At 36.1% G+C, this 16,646-nt stretch overlaps 1 protein-coding gene across 11 annotated transcripts in view; it reads right to left on the reverse strand.

Annotated features, from left to right (window-relative positions):
- Window positions 1-16,646, reverse strand: part of MPDZ (multiple PDZ domain crumbs cell polarity complex component) — a 157,108-nt gene that overhangs the window by 73,470 nt on the left and 66,992 nt on the right. For 6 of the 11 annotated variants that reach the window (XM_087444589.1, XM_087444592.1, XM_087444587.1 and 3 more), the window contains 9 exons: window positions 15,989-16,172; window positions 15,069-15,140; window positions 13,040-13,149; window positions 10,397-10,543; window positions 9,119-9,283; window positions 7,049-7,234; window positions 5,692-5,901; window positions 2,994-3,125; window positions 32-199 (listed from right to left, as the gene is read on the reverse strand). In XM_087444589.1, the coding sequence (XP_087300715.1) occupies window positions 32-199; window positions 2,994-3,125; window positions 5,692-5,901; window positions 7,049-7,234; window positions 9,119-9,283; window positions 10,397-10,543; window positions 13,040-13,149; window positions 15,069-15,140; window positions 15,989-16,172 (1,374 nt within the window). The remainder of the gene's footprint in view (window positions 1-31; window positions 200-2,993; window positions 3,126-5,691; window positions 5,902-7,048; window positions 7,235-9,118; window positions 9,284-10,396; window positions 10,544-13,039; window positions 13,150-15,068; window positions 15,141-15,988; window positions 16,173-16,646) is intronic. The other 5 variants (XM_087444591.1, XM_087444596.1, XM_087444593.1 and 2 more) reach the window with 2 other exon arrangements.

Genomic DNA, 16,646 nt, shown 5'->3' on the forward strand with positions numbered 1-16,646 from the left:
TCCCACAAATAAAATGATATTCCCTTTGTACCTTGGGAGGAGAAGATGGAAGGGAGGGACCATAGTTCAGGCCATCACTACAAGCACTGCCATGAAGAGATAAAATAGAGGGTTGAGTGGAGTAGATACTGTCATTATCAGGAGAGTACTGAGACTCAAATGTAGATTCATCTGCTAAGTCAGCGTCATTGGTGTCCACCTAGGAATAAATACAATAGTATCATTTGGGAATTCTGTTCAGCTAGGAATAAAAACAATAATATCTGTTGGGAATTCTATTCTATTACATATGTGACAAAGTCTCCCATTGCGACTAAAGGGCATAGTGGTATCATTCATCTATTCTATTTTCTACATGACCTCTTTACCCTCTTCAACACATCAGAGACTGACTAATGCAACAGAACAAAGATGAACTGCCCACCTACAGCAGAGGGGGCTGGCATAGAAGCTTATTTTATTCCATCAATAAAAAGGGTATTGGTAACAAAACAAAGGGCCTGGATCAATTCCAAGTTTAAATAGCTCTATAAATTAATGTAACTATTTACTTTTTTCCAGTCCATATTATTTTTTAACAGCACCTACCAAACTCCTGGAATGTTATAATAAAATGAATGAGGTCATTACTTTCCCTATTCAATTAAAATAAACTATTATTCAACAAGGCAGCCAGGCAATTACCTACTTGTAAAGCTCACTAAAACAATATATTTTATCTAAGTTATCTTTAACTAAATTTTAAAACCATTCAAGTTGCAGGTCCAGAACTTGATGGTGATCATTAAAAACCAAAAAGAATATCTGTGATTTCATGCTGAAATTATACTAACAAATAAAGGACCTAATTATGATGTGGTTATGGTGAAGCTATAAGTTATAAATTTCTACTGTTGGAAAACTCTGTACAGAGTGAGGTAGAGAATTTCACCACATAGTATCTAACAATCCTATTGCTGTCTTCCACGGCAGACCCAAGGGAAGGGATTAAGTCATGATGAGCTTGAAAGTCTTCTTACAATTCACTCACAGTTACACCTTAGAATAGGCAGAGCTGACATAAAGACTACCCTCTCCAATTACCTGTACTTTCTGTCTTGATGGCAAAATCCCATAACGTTCTATTTCTTTGTGATTTCAACTTACATGTTTAGCCAGGAGAAGTCAGAAGCATTATAACATTATCCTAGGTCACATTCTTGCAAAAACATGACAAGAATACAGGTGGACTATTTCAAAGTAATCCTTTCTCTAATGATATATTTTAAATACATGTTCAAATTCACTAGTGAGTGACTATGCGGAGGTTTACCCTTTACAAATGTACATTATGTTCAATAATCTAAATAGTAAATACTTAACATTTGCTGTCTAGACAGTTACTATTAACTAAGCCTTGTGTCATGGATTACAATAGAAAAATATCTGTTTTAAGTAACACTAAACAAAAGAGTATCTCAAAACAATTTGTATATCTATTGTTGATGCCTTAGAATCCTAAGAGAGACATTAATAATCAATTCCTCTAATTACTGCAGAGATAGAAACACTAGGGCCCAGAGAAGTTGAGTGACCAATACAAGACTAAATAGCTGGTTAGGCAGAAGAATCAGGATGCCTACCAGCATAAGATGCTGAGCTCACAGAAAAGCGGGATTAATCTTCTTTGTGATTAGCATTAAAAAAGCCATGTAAACTCTACAGGGAAAATAGTTTTTTGGGACACTGATAGAGACAATAATATATTTGTGTTCTGCAGCATTTCAAAAAGAATTTTCTATGGCTGGGTATTATTTAACACATTTATACCATAGTACTATATGCAGTTCATAGCATTCTAAACTATCAAGTTTTGAAGTGTTAACATAATGCCCATGGAGAACATGGCTAAATGCCACCTAGTAAGCTAAGTATTATAATATGAAATTATTTCATTTATTATAAGATACACCAAAACTCTCCAAATGACTATTTCAGGAGCCGGCAATTTAAAAATATTAACTGTCTCCCTCAAAATTACAATTATCAAAATCAAAGAAAAAATTCATACTCTGGTTTAAAGCAAGATGTGCACAATTGGTTATAAATACATAATGGAGAGATTTCACAGGTTTTAAACCTCGCTCTAATCTAAAACACTAAAAACAAGTACTTAAAAAGTGGGTATATTCCTTTCTAGTGACCCTGGACAATGTTTGACCCCCAGAAAGTTAGGTCATGAACCTGGCTTTAATGGCAGGAGCACCAGGAATAAAGTGTACAATTCGTTATATTGCATAAATGTCATATGTATATGTACGTCTGGTATATATACTTTAATTACTGACATAGCATTGTCCCCTCTACCAGACAGGAAGGTTCTTAAGAGCAGGAATCATGTATTTATTCATCAAAGTGGCCCCTGGTGGTCCCTAAATACATTTATTCAAATGAATGATTCTATATAGATCAAGCAGAAATACAATTTTAGTTTAAAATTTTCTAGTAAATCAGTGATGTTTACATATATGTATTTACAGAAAACATGTGTTTTGCCTATTCTGGAAGCTTTTGTGTTCTTCATCAATAACCAAACCAATTTATATGATTTTCACACTATTAATAGCTAATGGAAAAAATATACCTGTTACTTCATTAAAGGGTAGCCAAAACACTGATTCATGATTGAGTACTGAAAATAGTTAAAGAATGCCGGAGATACCCCATTATGAAATTAGAGTAATCAAGTGCTCCAACAACTTTTGGTATGATATAGATACAATGCATTGCTAACTGAATTTCCCCCACAAAACTAACAAATAGTTTTCACACATATTATGGATTGTTTTTCTTCCCATTTTGAACTACGAGAACCACTGGAGTTTAACAGAAAATGTTTAGTTTTCCAAAACATAACGAACAAAGAATACAGTAAGACTTTAGAATATTTTGAAAGGCAAAAATAAGATACATAAGATTTCTGAAAGAAAGCTTGATAAGTTGTGGCCACTAACCAGAGCCAAGTCAGCCCTGAAGAGGGCTTTGTCATCCAGCCCTTCCTCCTCGCAGGAGTGTGGCGGGTAGAGAAAGGAATCCTCCTTAGCAGAAACATAACCTTCTTCTGGTGAAAGCTGCAGGGAATGAAGCTCGGCGTTCGAGGATGAGTTCAAGAAAAACAGAGACCAGGAAAGAGGAAAGGACAGGGAGGGGGGATGGAGAGGGGAGGAAAAGTAAGCGGAAAAAACGGGCAAGTTTTCAAATGATAACATATGACTTTCACATAAAATGATGAGCATGAAATATGATATTCATATTTAACATTTTTATTTAAGACACAATAAATATATTTATTCTAATACCAACATCATCTGTTAGATGAGAATCCCTTTCATCTAATTTTTTCATTCTTCTTATAAAAGATTATCAAAATCCACAATTTTTTTTATATTATAGTAATTTTCTGGTCTTTTTTTTTTTTTTTTTGGTGAGGAAGATTAGCCCTGAGCTAACATCTGTGCCCATCTTCCTCCACTTTGTACGTGGGACGCCACCAAACACGGCCTGATGAGTGGTGCACAGCTCTGTGCCCAGGACTCGAACCTGTGAAGCCCAGGACTCGAACCTGTGAAGCCCAGGACTCGAACACCAAACCCCAGGCCGCTGAAGCAGAGCACACAAACTCAACCACCACACCACCAGGCCAGCCCCCCTTCTAGTCATTTTTATCTGCCAAATACTTCGGCAAAACAATGACCTCTTAATATAGAAATAAGGCAACTTTTAGGTGTTAAGACATAAAAGAAGCCACAGGAAAACAAAACATTAAAAAGTAGGATCAACTTCTCTGTCATCCCTTACTAGAATATTATTTTAAAGAATGTAATTTAGTGGGCCGGGCCCGTGGCATAGCGGTTAAGTGCACGCACTCCACTCCTCGTGGCCTGGGTTTGGATCTCGGGCGCACACCGCACTGCTTGTCAGGCCACGCTGTGGCGGCGTCCCACATAAAGCTGAGGAGGATGGGCATGGATGTTAGCTCAGGGCCAATCTTCCTCAGCAAAAAGAGGAGGATTGCCATGGATGTTAGCTCAGGGCTGATCTTCCTCACAAAAAAAACAAAACAAAAAAAAGAATGTAATTTACTTGACAAGAACTGTTAGTGAACCTTACAATGAAGTCTCTTAATTTAGCATGGCTTTAAAAAAAAAAACGTGTACACAATCTACTTAAATTCCAGTGCTGAGCTATCATATTGTAACCTTGATCACACTGACAGAAAAGCTAACATTTGTATTCCAATCTCAGCTAAAATAGGCTAAAATATTCAGATTGTTTTGTCTATATTACCCTGTACCAGCAAATATGCACAAGCATTTTAGAGAATAGCTTTTCTTTTCTTTTCTCACACATATATGAGTTTAATTGTAAACCTCACTTATGTAAAAGAGATATTTATCATATATTGCAAAGCATATTGGATTTTAAATATCAAATACTCTCATGAAACAAATTTATTTTGGAACTAGCTAGGAAAAAAAAAAACATTGCTTCTGAATAACTCCTCAAAAGTAGTAAAAAAAACATATATTGGTTCATGTTTGCCATTTTTCTTTGTCTAACAGAAAGACCAGAACCAAATGTATGCTCAACTGTATATGCAGAGTCCCATAATGGCCTATTTTCATTCTTACATGCTCCTTTGTATTGATCTTTTGTTCTGATTTCTCCAATCCCGGTTTGATTTCAGGCTGGATTAACATATTCTTTCTCCTTCCTTCCCTCTCTCCCTCCCTTTCTGTCTTCATAAATATATTTTCATAGGTTACCAACATTCTTTGTGGAATAAAAAGTGGAGCAAGAAAAATTTAATTAACATTTTAAATATATTAACAAAGCTTACTATCTGAACAAATTCTTTGACAAAGTCAACAAATCTTTAACTTGACATTTATGCAAATATATCTATGTGTTTGTGTTTTCTTAAGAGAAGGTATATTTGCCCTTTCACTTAAAAATATATTTATACACTGAAAAAACTCACAAATATTGAGAATGTCTCTAATATTTAATTGCAATTCAGTGATAAGTGCTACATTGCAATCGCTATAGCTAATAAACATATTGACATCATGTAGCATGAATTCAGTAGCTGTTTTTAATACTGCAGTAATTAATGACACGAGGGCTATCCTTCCCTGGAGAAGAGCCACAAGCCAATGAACCTACTTTGGAAAGTTCAATTTCTTGCTCTGTGGTAATTAGACAACAGATGTGCTGGAGTCAACAGAATGCAGGACTCACTCTGACAGAGGTTCCACTTTACTCCATTATGATTAAAGATTCCACTGTTAGTTGTTAATGCTATTAATTTCTCTAATACCCCACTATACTGGTATAGATATTTTAAGGCATGTTTCTTTGAAAATATTTGATTCTATATTCATCATGATCTTATTATCAAATAAAAAAGGTCAAAAGTGAACCACAAAGCGATATGTCATAACTTTACTTCTGAACTTCCTGGCTTTCTTTCCTTTATTCTTTTAAAAAATACTACTCAAAATTAAATCTTTACACTCATGGAGCCAACAGCCCTGTTGGTGAAAAGTACCAAAAATCACATTTCAATCATGAGAACATATGAAGCTAAAAGTAAGCCTAAGAGCCATTTTGTTTGCAAATATAAGAAATAAAAAAAATCCAAATTCTTACTGGTAAAGGCTTGGCAACTCCTATCCTCACGGTTCCTGATGGTGCACCCTTCAGTGCCTGCACAGCTTCTTCAAGACTACTGTTTTCCAGGTTAACTTCATTGACAAACATGAGTCGATCTCCAGGAAGAAGTCGTCCATCCTTTTCAGCAATGCCACCAGGCACCAAAGAACGAATTACGATCACGGTGCTCGCTGGATCAACTGGATCCTGACAGCACAGAAAAGGAAAAAGAAGGTAGCTCCTTTTTACACTGAAAAATGTTTTTACAGGTTGTCCACTTTGAATTGGAATGGATGGGTAATTGTTTCAAATGTCTTAAAAAAATTTTCATACAACCCTTATAACGAATTATCTGGGTACAAGTTGTCTCCATTGTAAAGAGTTTAGGAAGAGCTCACCCTAAAAAACGGCACCTTCCCTTTCCACTGTTCCTGAGTAGACCTCTTAAATTGTACAGATAACTTTAATATTATAATTTTAATTTTTGATAAATTGTTCCATTTTATAACTATCATCTGAAGCTAGATGTCCGATATATGAATTACTAACAGCAGCATTTGTTAAATAGGTTGTTACTGTCATGGAACATCAGTAGATGTGAGTGTACTGAAGGTAGGGCCTGTCTCTGAAATGAAGAAATATAGAAAGAGGCCATATAGTATTCGGTGATGCAGTGTCTAGATACACAGCAACCTTAATATTAGCACAAGGCTCCAGAATCAGGCCCTACAAAGAACACAGCTCCCGGGAGTCACTGGAGATGGTTTCTGGTTAGGTATTAATTAACCAGGAAGCAACAGCTGTGCTCTATCAGCATTTCCTCGGTTACTCAGCACAGAACACAATGCAGGGTAAGGATGCAGGCCACACTTGACCAATTTAGGCTTACTCATAAATTTAGTCGTTTAGTCAAATGACAGAAATAATGGAATTTATAATATGCCCAATTATAACTCTATCATTCACTTCAGACAAATGAAATCAATATCTAATACTTTCTATCTTACCATTAAAATATGAACCATCAATTTAAGAGCATGGAAATAAAAATAATTTAGACATACTCTCCAAATGACAAAAAAAAACAGTATTTCTACAATATTCCTAAAACATATTCCACATGTTCTTCAAATTTCCAAGAGCTGAAATATAAAAGAGCTCAACAAATTCAATGTTAAAAGAAATGCTTTATGATCAGTGAATCCATATAAATTACTACTTTGAAAGATTTACTAGAAACAATAAAATGTCTTTGATGACTCTAAAATACTATCTGCTTTTTCTCTGCTATCAACAATATACCTTTAGTATATCATTTTTTTAAAAAAAATTGCTAAAAGCAGGATATATTTACCTGATAATCTAAAATGCTAAAACCAAGTCCTTTGCTCCCTTTCTCCAGCTCGATGTGCTGAATGTCAGCCTCCCACATGGCCAAAGGTCCTTGTACCTCCTCTGCATTCTGGCCCACGTCAGTCATCGTCAGCACAGGATCCTCTGTCTCCGAGGACCCGATGAACTCACCTAGATCTATGTGAGGCTGGATAACAGACCAGACAGCTCTTATTTCAGAGGCACTAGATTAGCAGATACACATACCAACACCACAAGGAAAAGGGAGATGCCCAGCATCTGTCCAGAACAAAATACTCACATATAACAGCAGCAACAGCTTACCATGAAACCTTTACGAATCAACATAGTAATTATTTGAAGTTGTTAAAGAGAAAGAAATACCTAACTTGTAACAGATTTTTAAAATGCATGGTTCAAAGATCTTCTATAAATATATATACAATGGTTACATCTTAGCAGCACGATTGTGAGTGATTTTCACTTCTTTCATGGGTGTCTGAATCACCTCTGTATTCAGGAAAAAAAATGTCAAGCTATTCTGATATTAAAGAAAAAGAATTCTTACGACAAACAGGAAAAATTCAGGAGGAAATCGCTATACGTTAAAGTTCTATACTCTATGCAAACAAGGGTTCTAAAAGGCTGTGTCTCGCGCACGTGATTATTTCATTAATAAATTAACACGCACAGGGGCAAGATAAGATTTGAAGTCAGACTGGCCTGGTCTGAAGACTGCTTTTGTGATTTCTTATCTGTGTTGCCTCGAGTAATATTCTTAACCTGGGCTTCACAGTCACCCATCTCATAGAATTTTTGAGGATTAAATGAGGTAACATTTATAAAGCATTTGGCACAGAAATAGGGGTTCAAAATGTTAGCTTCTTTCATTAAAAATAAATTAAAGTGAATCCAGGTTAATTCAGCTTTGTTCATCTGTATGAACACATCGAATTTAGGAAAGACATGTTTTTGATGATGAAATTTTAGTTTGTATACTACCTATGCTTTTTATCAATTACTGAGCATCTGATCATGGATGCAAATATGTCCACCTGCTTTATTGTAATAATCCTGTTTATACCACAGAAAAATGTGTATGGATCTGTCTGGTGCTAGACTTTGAGTTCTACACAATCCGGAATTGTTTCTTATTCTACCCAATTCTAGTCACCCAAGTGAATATTAAACTATGCACTTTACTCTTCAAAGTTTTCAAAACTATTCCATTGTATTGATGTCTTCAGTGTAACGTAAATCAAATCCTAACATCATCTCTCATTATACCTTAAATGAGACTTGATTAGACTGCAAATTATGCGAAGTCCAAATCTTAACTTTCGATATCTATTATGAGTCCTCAGAAAAGCTGACGAGCTCTATTTCTTGACATTTTGATCTGAATGGAAAAGAATAAGCAAACAGGAAAACGGGAGTTTCTGGATCTCACAGAGTATTACCTGACATGCAGTATTATGAACTCGAATTTCTCACATGTCAAATTTGTAATAAGTGTGCAAATAAGACCTATACACACAGAAATGATGTGTCCATCCATATTTTAGCCACTCACTGAGCAGTAACCGTGTGCCAGGCACTGCGCTGGGTAGGTTATACCAAAGTATCTTTTACCATATATGTATAATATACTCACTATTTACATACTCCTATTTTCTCTTCACTAAATAGGCACAATGAATGAGTATCTATTTCATAGGAATACTGTGAATAAATTATATGAGCATGTAGTGTGCAATAATATCTACTATCATTATATTACCTTATTTAACCCACAGAGCAATACTCTGAGACAGGGATCGTGACTTATATTTTGCAGAGGAGAAAACTGAGACTCAGAGAGACAAAGTGACTTGCCCAAGGTCACAGAGCTAGAAAATGCCAAGCCTGATTCAAACCCAGGTCTGTCTAACTCCAAGCTCTATACTAATACGTGGGCTATGTGAAGAAATCAAATACCAAACAGAAGAAAAAAGGATTTAAAAAATTTTTAACTGCCATTTAGCCTTTCCATTATATATTCAGATCAGTCTCTTATCCACAAATCTGATACCTTGTCTGTTAGTTCAATATCACATAGGTCCAGGCTATCCAATTCAGACTGGGTGGTGGATGGCACAGTTCGACGACAGCACACCATTGTCACTTCTATAGGCAGTTCCTTTAAAATATTCACCACATCTTGGTGATTTTCCCCAAGCAAAGTTATGCCATTCACCTGTGCAAAAAGATAAGTTGTCCAAGAAAGAACATTTCATAACATGAATACTCTTTTGAAAATAATTTTTTATTAAATATAAACTTGACTATGGTGATTACCATAGTTCTGCTGTGCTCAGAACTATAGTGAGACCTATAGCAGTACTCTCTGAAACAATTATACATGCAAGTTTAGAGCTTTGCTGGAATTAGACCTTCTAGAGAACTCACGGAAAAATCACTAGCTTTCATCCATGTTTCACACGCCAGTGTAGTAATTTGGAAAGAGAGAGTTAATAAAAACATTCCCAGAGGAGGAGGTTATTTTAAAAACTGACATTTTATATCATTATTAAGTGAAAAAAATCAAAATGGAAAACAGCACATATCATATGTTAGCATGTTTTTAAAAGTGGGAGAGGGCCTGGCCCCGAAGCAGAGTGGTTCAAGTTTTACACGCTCTGCTTTGGCGGCCCAGGTTCAGATCCCAGGTGTGGACCTACGCCACTCGTCAGCCATGCTGTGGCACCGACCCACATACAAAATAGAGGAAGACTGGCACAGATGTTAGCTCAGGGTTAATCTTCCTCAAGCAAAAAAAGAGGAAGGTTGGCAACGGATGCTAGCTCAGGGCAAATCTTCCTCAGCAAAAAAATAAAAAGTGGTGGAAAAAAATATACTCAAATTTTCTTATTTATTCATTAAAAATATCTGGAAGATTGCACAGAACCAAATATAATAGTAGTTACCTAATGACGGATGATGAGAACTGGGTGGATTGGGACAGGAAAGAGACTTTTCACTGTATATCTTTGTGATTTTGAAACATGTGAATGTATTACTATTCTAAAAATTGAATAAATGTCTTAAAATTTTTAAATAAAGTTTGTATAGTTCTCTGGACCTAAAAAAAAACAAAAACAAAAAAAACCTTAGCATGGAATTAGGTCTGAAGATCGATGTACATACAGATTTGAAAGTTTTGCTTTGGGTAGATTTTTATTTGTCTCTCTCTCTCAAGTACCCTTTGGAGAAGAAATTTAAAATAAGAACTTAGTTATTCACCACATGAAGCCTCCCACAGCCTTTTCAGAATTTTATTTAAGGAGGGGAAAATGGCATAGCTCCTTACTTCCAATAGCTCATCTCCACTGAAAAGCTTCCCACTGTGTCCAACAGGACCTTCTGGTAGAACAGATCGGATAAAATGATGTCCCACTGTTGCTTCCAGACTTATCCCCAACCCACTGTTCTCACTGAACTTGCTCACATGCGCCACCTGAAAGGAGAAAAATCATCACAATTCTAATATTCTTTCATTTGTTTTTTCCTTCTCATTTTTACATTTTATGCTTACCCAAAAAAAGGTCAACTTTCTCACAGAAGCTTGAAAAAAAGATTATGAGCTACAAAGCTTTGCCTTTGAAAGAGTACTGATATCCACAGGTTTCATGAACCAACACTAACCAAAAGGAAGCAGCCAGGTGCAAGCACCCCAGACACTGCAGCGCTTACGGATGCTGATAACAGATGGAGGGTAGTCAAAACTACCACGCCTGAACTCACACAAAATGACACGCCTGAACTCAAACAACAGTACAGAAAAGACAACAGTTAGCACTTACTATGTACCAGGAACTGTGCTAACCCCCGTCCATGGATTATCTCACATGCTTCTCATAAATAGGTATACTTTCTGTCCCTGTTTCCCAAATTAGGGAAATGAGGTTCAGAGAGGTTAGCTTAGCCAAAGTCACACAGCTAGAAAAGAGCTTCGAACCTAAGTGGTCTGAACCTACAGCCCACACTCCTGACCTTATGCTGTATCTAGGGACAACGCTGGTCTTTAAAAGTGAATCAAAGCTTAAAACAGGAGAATGAACTTCCTATTTCCTACTGTTACACTAAATAATGAAGAATATTAGGAAATCATCCTTTTTCACAAAGAATCCAATCATTAGAATATTAAAATCAGGGGCTGGCCCCATGGCGTAGTGGTCAAGTCTGGTGTGCACCACTTTAGCAGCCCAGGTTTGCAGGTTCAGATTCCAGGCACGGACCTACACCACTTGTCAAGCCATGTTGTGGTGGCAACCCACATACAAAATAGAGGAAGATTGGCACAGATGTTAGCTCAGGGACAATCTTTCTCAAGCAAAAACAGAGGAAGATTGGCAACAGATGTTAGCTCAGAGTGAATCTTTCTCACCAAAAAAAATATATATTAAAATCAGAAGGTGTACTGAAGATGGTCTACTGCATCTCCTTTATTTACAGTTACTAAGGGATAGAAGGACTGAGAAAAATACTGTTTACCTAAAAAAGATCTCTTTCAATCTTGATGATAATATGTGCAGGGTTATTAGCAGAAGCCTCATCATCTGACTTTGAAATTTAAGGATAAACAAAATCCCTCTCACTTCTTAAAACCCAATTTAGATATCACTTCCTCTGAGAAGCCCTCCAGGTCCCCACTGATAATGCCCACCAATCCTTCTCTCTACCTCACCACTCCTCCTGTGACTACATTTATGCTGTGTAACTACATCGCAAACAATTTAAAGTCAGATCTATGTCTTACTTACTTTCATTTGATGAGGGCCAATAAATAGCTTAGTTCTTTCTTTCTTACAGAACATTTCAGCCCTTGAGAGATGACTAGGGGTGCCACCAAGAGACGATGTGCACAAAGGGTAGTTAAAAGTTCACAATCTCAGGTCTGACCTCTGTGACAAAGCAACTAGTCAAAGGGTTCTCTTCACTATTCAGTTACCACCTGACGAAGTGCAGTCTCAGTTAAGCATGTCAGCCATGTTAGCCCTACCCCACAGAACGAATCCTCCAACCCTTCTTTCCATGATAAATTAACCACAGTTAAGCAGCACCTTATATTTCTCCTTGACTCAATTAAAAATGGTAATAACAGCTGTACTTACTTTTTATTTGACTGTTAACCATTTTGAGTATTTAAAGAAAAAGATCATTGTCATGAGGATTAAATGAAACACTAAGAATACCGCTTGGCACAAAGTGTTTAATAAATGCTAGTTATTATTGTTATGTGACATCTGTTGTCTTTTATCTCTTCTAATCTAGAGTTACTAGAATATTATAAGCAAAATGAAAATTTCTACCTAACCTAGTATTTTATTTTTCCTTTTGAAATCCCTGAGATTTGCAAGTATACATCTCAAGATTGACCATTTGTGTCACCTTTGTTAAATTCCTTTTCAGGATAGCAGATCCTAAATTAAATTCTATACTAGGTATGCAAACTGTTCATAAACATAAAACATTCACGATGGCATAAGTGATATGAAAAAAGCATGAAGAATGACACCTCTTAGGGAAAGTAAATACATAAGAGTGATAAAGAAAGAGCGGGAAAAAATCCTTTTACAATTTTGTATATAGGTCATGATGATTTTTTGTTCTACCTTTAAGTAAATTCTGTCATTCTATTCCAATTCTTTCTATAAATCTCAGGTTTAAGAATCAGAAAAACCCTTTCTTGTGTCTATATAATATATACTATTGCCAGAAATATTAAAATATTGATGAATTGTGAGTTCTAAAACTTCTATCCCATTTATGTCAGTTCCTTGGTTACTACCCAACTTTTTCCAACCTGAATTTTTAGATCTTCAGAAAAAAGGCCGGGGCATTTGCTACTTCTCTAGGACTCTTCATGATGATAATTTTTATTATTGTCATGAACTTCCTGATCAAATACAGTTACAAGTTAGGAAGCTAGGGGGAAGGTAAGCTAACCTACCACTATTTCATAATTAATTCCCATAATGCTTTGCCACTTGGTCAGCAGGGCAGCTTCCTGGTGTTGTGCATCTTCTATTTCTTCTGTCTCAGCTGACAGCAAGGGATACTCTGAAATAGTCAACACAATTAATAGTCAACACAATAGTTGACATAGCTACAAAAATCTCCATATCTTAACATTCTGTACCAGGAACACTGTGATCAGAACCTGTCTGCCATACCAAGTCTGACTCTTCACCCAATACATGAGTTACTGTTATTTCTCTATGTATTTTAATAATTTAATTAAATTTTGTAATTCTCCTTGAGAAACTGGAAACAATAAACTATAATTTAGAAAAAATTTTGAAACTATCCCCCCAAAATAAGTGTTTTCTCTTCAAAATTAAATTCAGTCCAGAGAGGGATAACTATGTAGGGGTGAACACAGATTACAGAGAACCTTTCAATCTGATGAGGTTAGAAAGAGGTCAGCTCAGAGTCCTACCTCCTCCCACACCACCTTTTCTCTGATTCTGTTGTGTTTACCCAAGTGGGCAGTGATTCAAGCAAGTTGAGATTCTGAATGGAGAAAGTGGGGCATCTGTAAGCTGCTGATAAAAGCAGCCTGAAATCTGCATTCATACAACCAACCCACAGTCACGCAACCCTCCATTCTCCCCTCTCCCAACTGCCCCAAGACTAGATTTCAGGCATAGTTAAAAAATCATAAAGTCCAGTCTTCTGATCTTACTGAGCAGTCAAATGACTTGTCCAGGCACACACAATGAGTTAAATTTCTGTGGAAGAGGCCAAGATATCTTATCCCCCGTTTAAGGACCAGCACTACCGCAGATGCATCAGAAGCATTTAGAAGTTTTTTCTTAGCTTATTTTGTTTAAAAAAGAATTTGGGACTCCTGATTCTAAGTCTAGAGCCTCTCCCACCCATCCTCCCACACACATATGCACATTCACCAAAGCAAAATAGATGGTCTGAGCCTCCAAGACAATCTCCCACACCCATCCCCACTTACTATCTCAAGTTTCGTGCTTTGAAACACTTTTATCCTTTCCTGCTACTCTTGATAATCACTTTAGCCTAAATAATGTCTTCACCTATTAGTGTAAAAATGGCAGAATGCGATTAACACTTGCCAGTCCTATACATCTCACTCTCGGGATATCAACGCAAACACAGATATTCCTTTAAAATAATAAAAGTAAATCATCAGCAGAAAAAAAAACTTACATAATGAAGGAGTAGATATTTTTAAAGAACTACAAAGCTTCAAAATAATTATTTAGTGAAGCGCAGAATTCGCATGAAGGAAGACCAGTCTTGGACTCCGTTCAGTGAATTTCAGTTACCAAAGTACCTAAAGTTGTCTGACAGGTAAGGGAAGCACACAGCACCCAGCCTAAAAAGACCGCAGTAACATTCTGGCATAACTATATATTAAAACAATGCTGGTCAAAAAAATTTTAAACAGCTTGATGGATTCTAGGTTTATTGTGAAAGAAATTTCAGAAAGGTTTAATAATTTCTCTGTATAATTCCTTTCCAAACCAACTTCCTAATATTAAAATTTAGAACTTTTGAAAAATTGAGAAGAAAAAGCCTCCCAAAATCGAAGAGTTTCATTCCTAAAAGCTCATGCTTTAAAGATTCTCTTGTGTTTATTTTAAAAATACTTTACAATTTTATCATTGCTTGCTTGATAAGATAGAGATATGGTGGCTATACAGAAACAAGGGGATTGAAATAAAACCATGTATGTAACTGATTAAGTCCTAAAGGGCTCTGGTTAAAAAAATGTAGAAGAAAGAAAGGACTGACTCAGCAAGAAAATATGCCAGCTATAAATGAACTATTTTAATCTACCAGAGCAATTAATCACATCTATAAATAAGGATTTACAAGCATCTCTTTTTTGAAAGATGTTTCTTGGTAATTTACAATATTTCCAAAGAGGCTTACTCACATTTATAAACATCATTTCTATAAAAAATAATAAAGACCATAATACCCTGGCCTCAGATGTTTACCTTCTTCTTCAATTGGTAATATGCTGGTGTTTCTCCTCAAAGATAAAGAATCTTCATCTTTTTCATAATTTTCTTAAAGATAAGAACAGTTTAGTAGTTAAGTCTTTAAAATAATCAAGCACTTGAATTTTTCTAACCCCACTGTATTTATTTGAACCCCTAGATGAAAATTTGTTTTTCGTAGGTAAACTTTTCAATAACCACATGTACTTAAAGGAAAGTTCTCCTGTTGACAGGACAAAGAAGTAATAAATCTCTCTTGTGATTTGCTTCCCCGTCTCCTAGTACTGCAATAAGGTGTACACGGCAAGAATACCAGAATGATCGACACTTTGAGAAATAAAACAGCATTTTCAAGTCAACAGCTTGACTTCTACCAACAAACTCTTACATCAGTGAGCGACATGGGGATTTCAGAATTGTAAGAGATACTAGTGTACAAACAGCTTACGAATGACAAACAACTTATGAATTTCTAAATGTGGAATTAAAGTCAATTCCTTCAAGGAAAAGCTAGGCATTTACAGAAATCATGGGGCTCACATAAATAATCCAGGCAGCACAGGGTGCCCCTAAGGAGAAAACATGACAATGACATCCAAAAGTAAGGCAGAGACAGAAAGGTAAATGTCTCAGCATGTCCCCTGACTGACAAATGGTAATCAAATGAATAGGATAGAAAGAAATCTGCTTTATTCAGAAACCCATTCCATAGTTAATGGACACACTGCTGCTTCCAATTAATCCCAACTTTATTAAATTTCCTTTTTACTTATCTTTTACTCACTTTTTACTTTGATTATTCATTCATAATCAACAGTTAAGGGTGAAAATCATTCTTTAAATAGATTATTTCAGAATTAGAAAAAAATCTAAATGACTTAAGAATCTAAATGGATATCAGATTAATCCGGCATTACCTTTGCTTATGCTGGCATTAACAGGAGACAAGGTTGTGTCTTTTGTGACATCCTCCTGTGCCGTGAGCTCGGCTTCCTGCTTTGTTCCTCTCCTCATTAGTGTCAGGTGCACAGTTTGCCCTGTGTGTCGCAACACCTCTACTGCTTGCTGATTGGTAAAACCCTGAAGGTTTGTGCCATCCACCTGTGATAAGAAAAATACATAGATATTTGTATTACCAACTCACGAAATGCATATTTACTGCTCGTTAGTGTGAAAAGAATGGGGAATGGGCAATAATACCCTAACACCTGTTTGGGGACCAGCACTAGCTTAGATGCACTAGAATCACTTGGGAGGGTCTTGTTTGTTTTGTTTAATACAGATTATGGGGTCTCACTTCTAGAAATTATGAGCCAACAGTTCTAGGATGGGGCCCAGGCTTATATACCTTTTAAAATATTCTTTTCTATTCCTCAGGTGATCCTTACATACAGACAAGTTTGGAAATCAGTACTATGCAGGATATAAAGGTATGTTAAGACAGGGATCAAAGTGGTTACTCAGAGCGCTAACATATTCCAAAAGCATATTTATAGTGGCTTTGAAAAAAAAGAAAGATGACAAAACTACCTTTCTTTTTATTTCTTTGCCTCTTCAAAAAATATATGTGATTTT

The sequence above is a fragment of the Ceratotherium simum genome, chromosome 20 (genome assembly GCF_057802395.1).
Source record: "Ceratotherium simum simum isolate JZ-2026a chromosome 20, ASM5780239v1, whole genome shotgun sequence".
Taxonomy (NCBI): domain Eukaryota; kingdom Metazoa; phylum Chordata; class Mammalia; order Perissodactyla; family Rhinocerotidae; genus Ceratotherium; species Ceratotherium simum.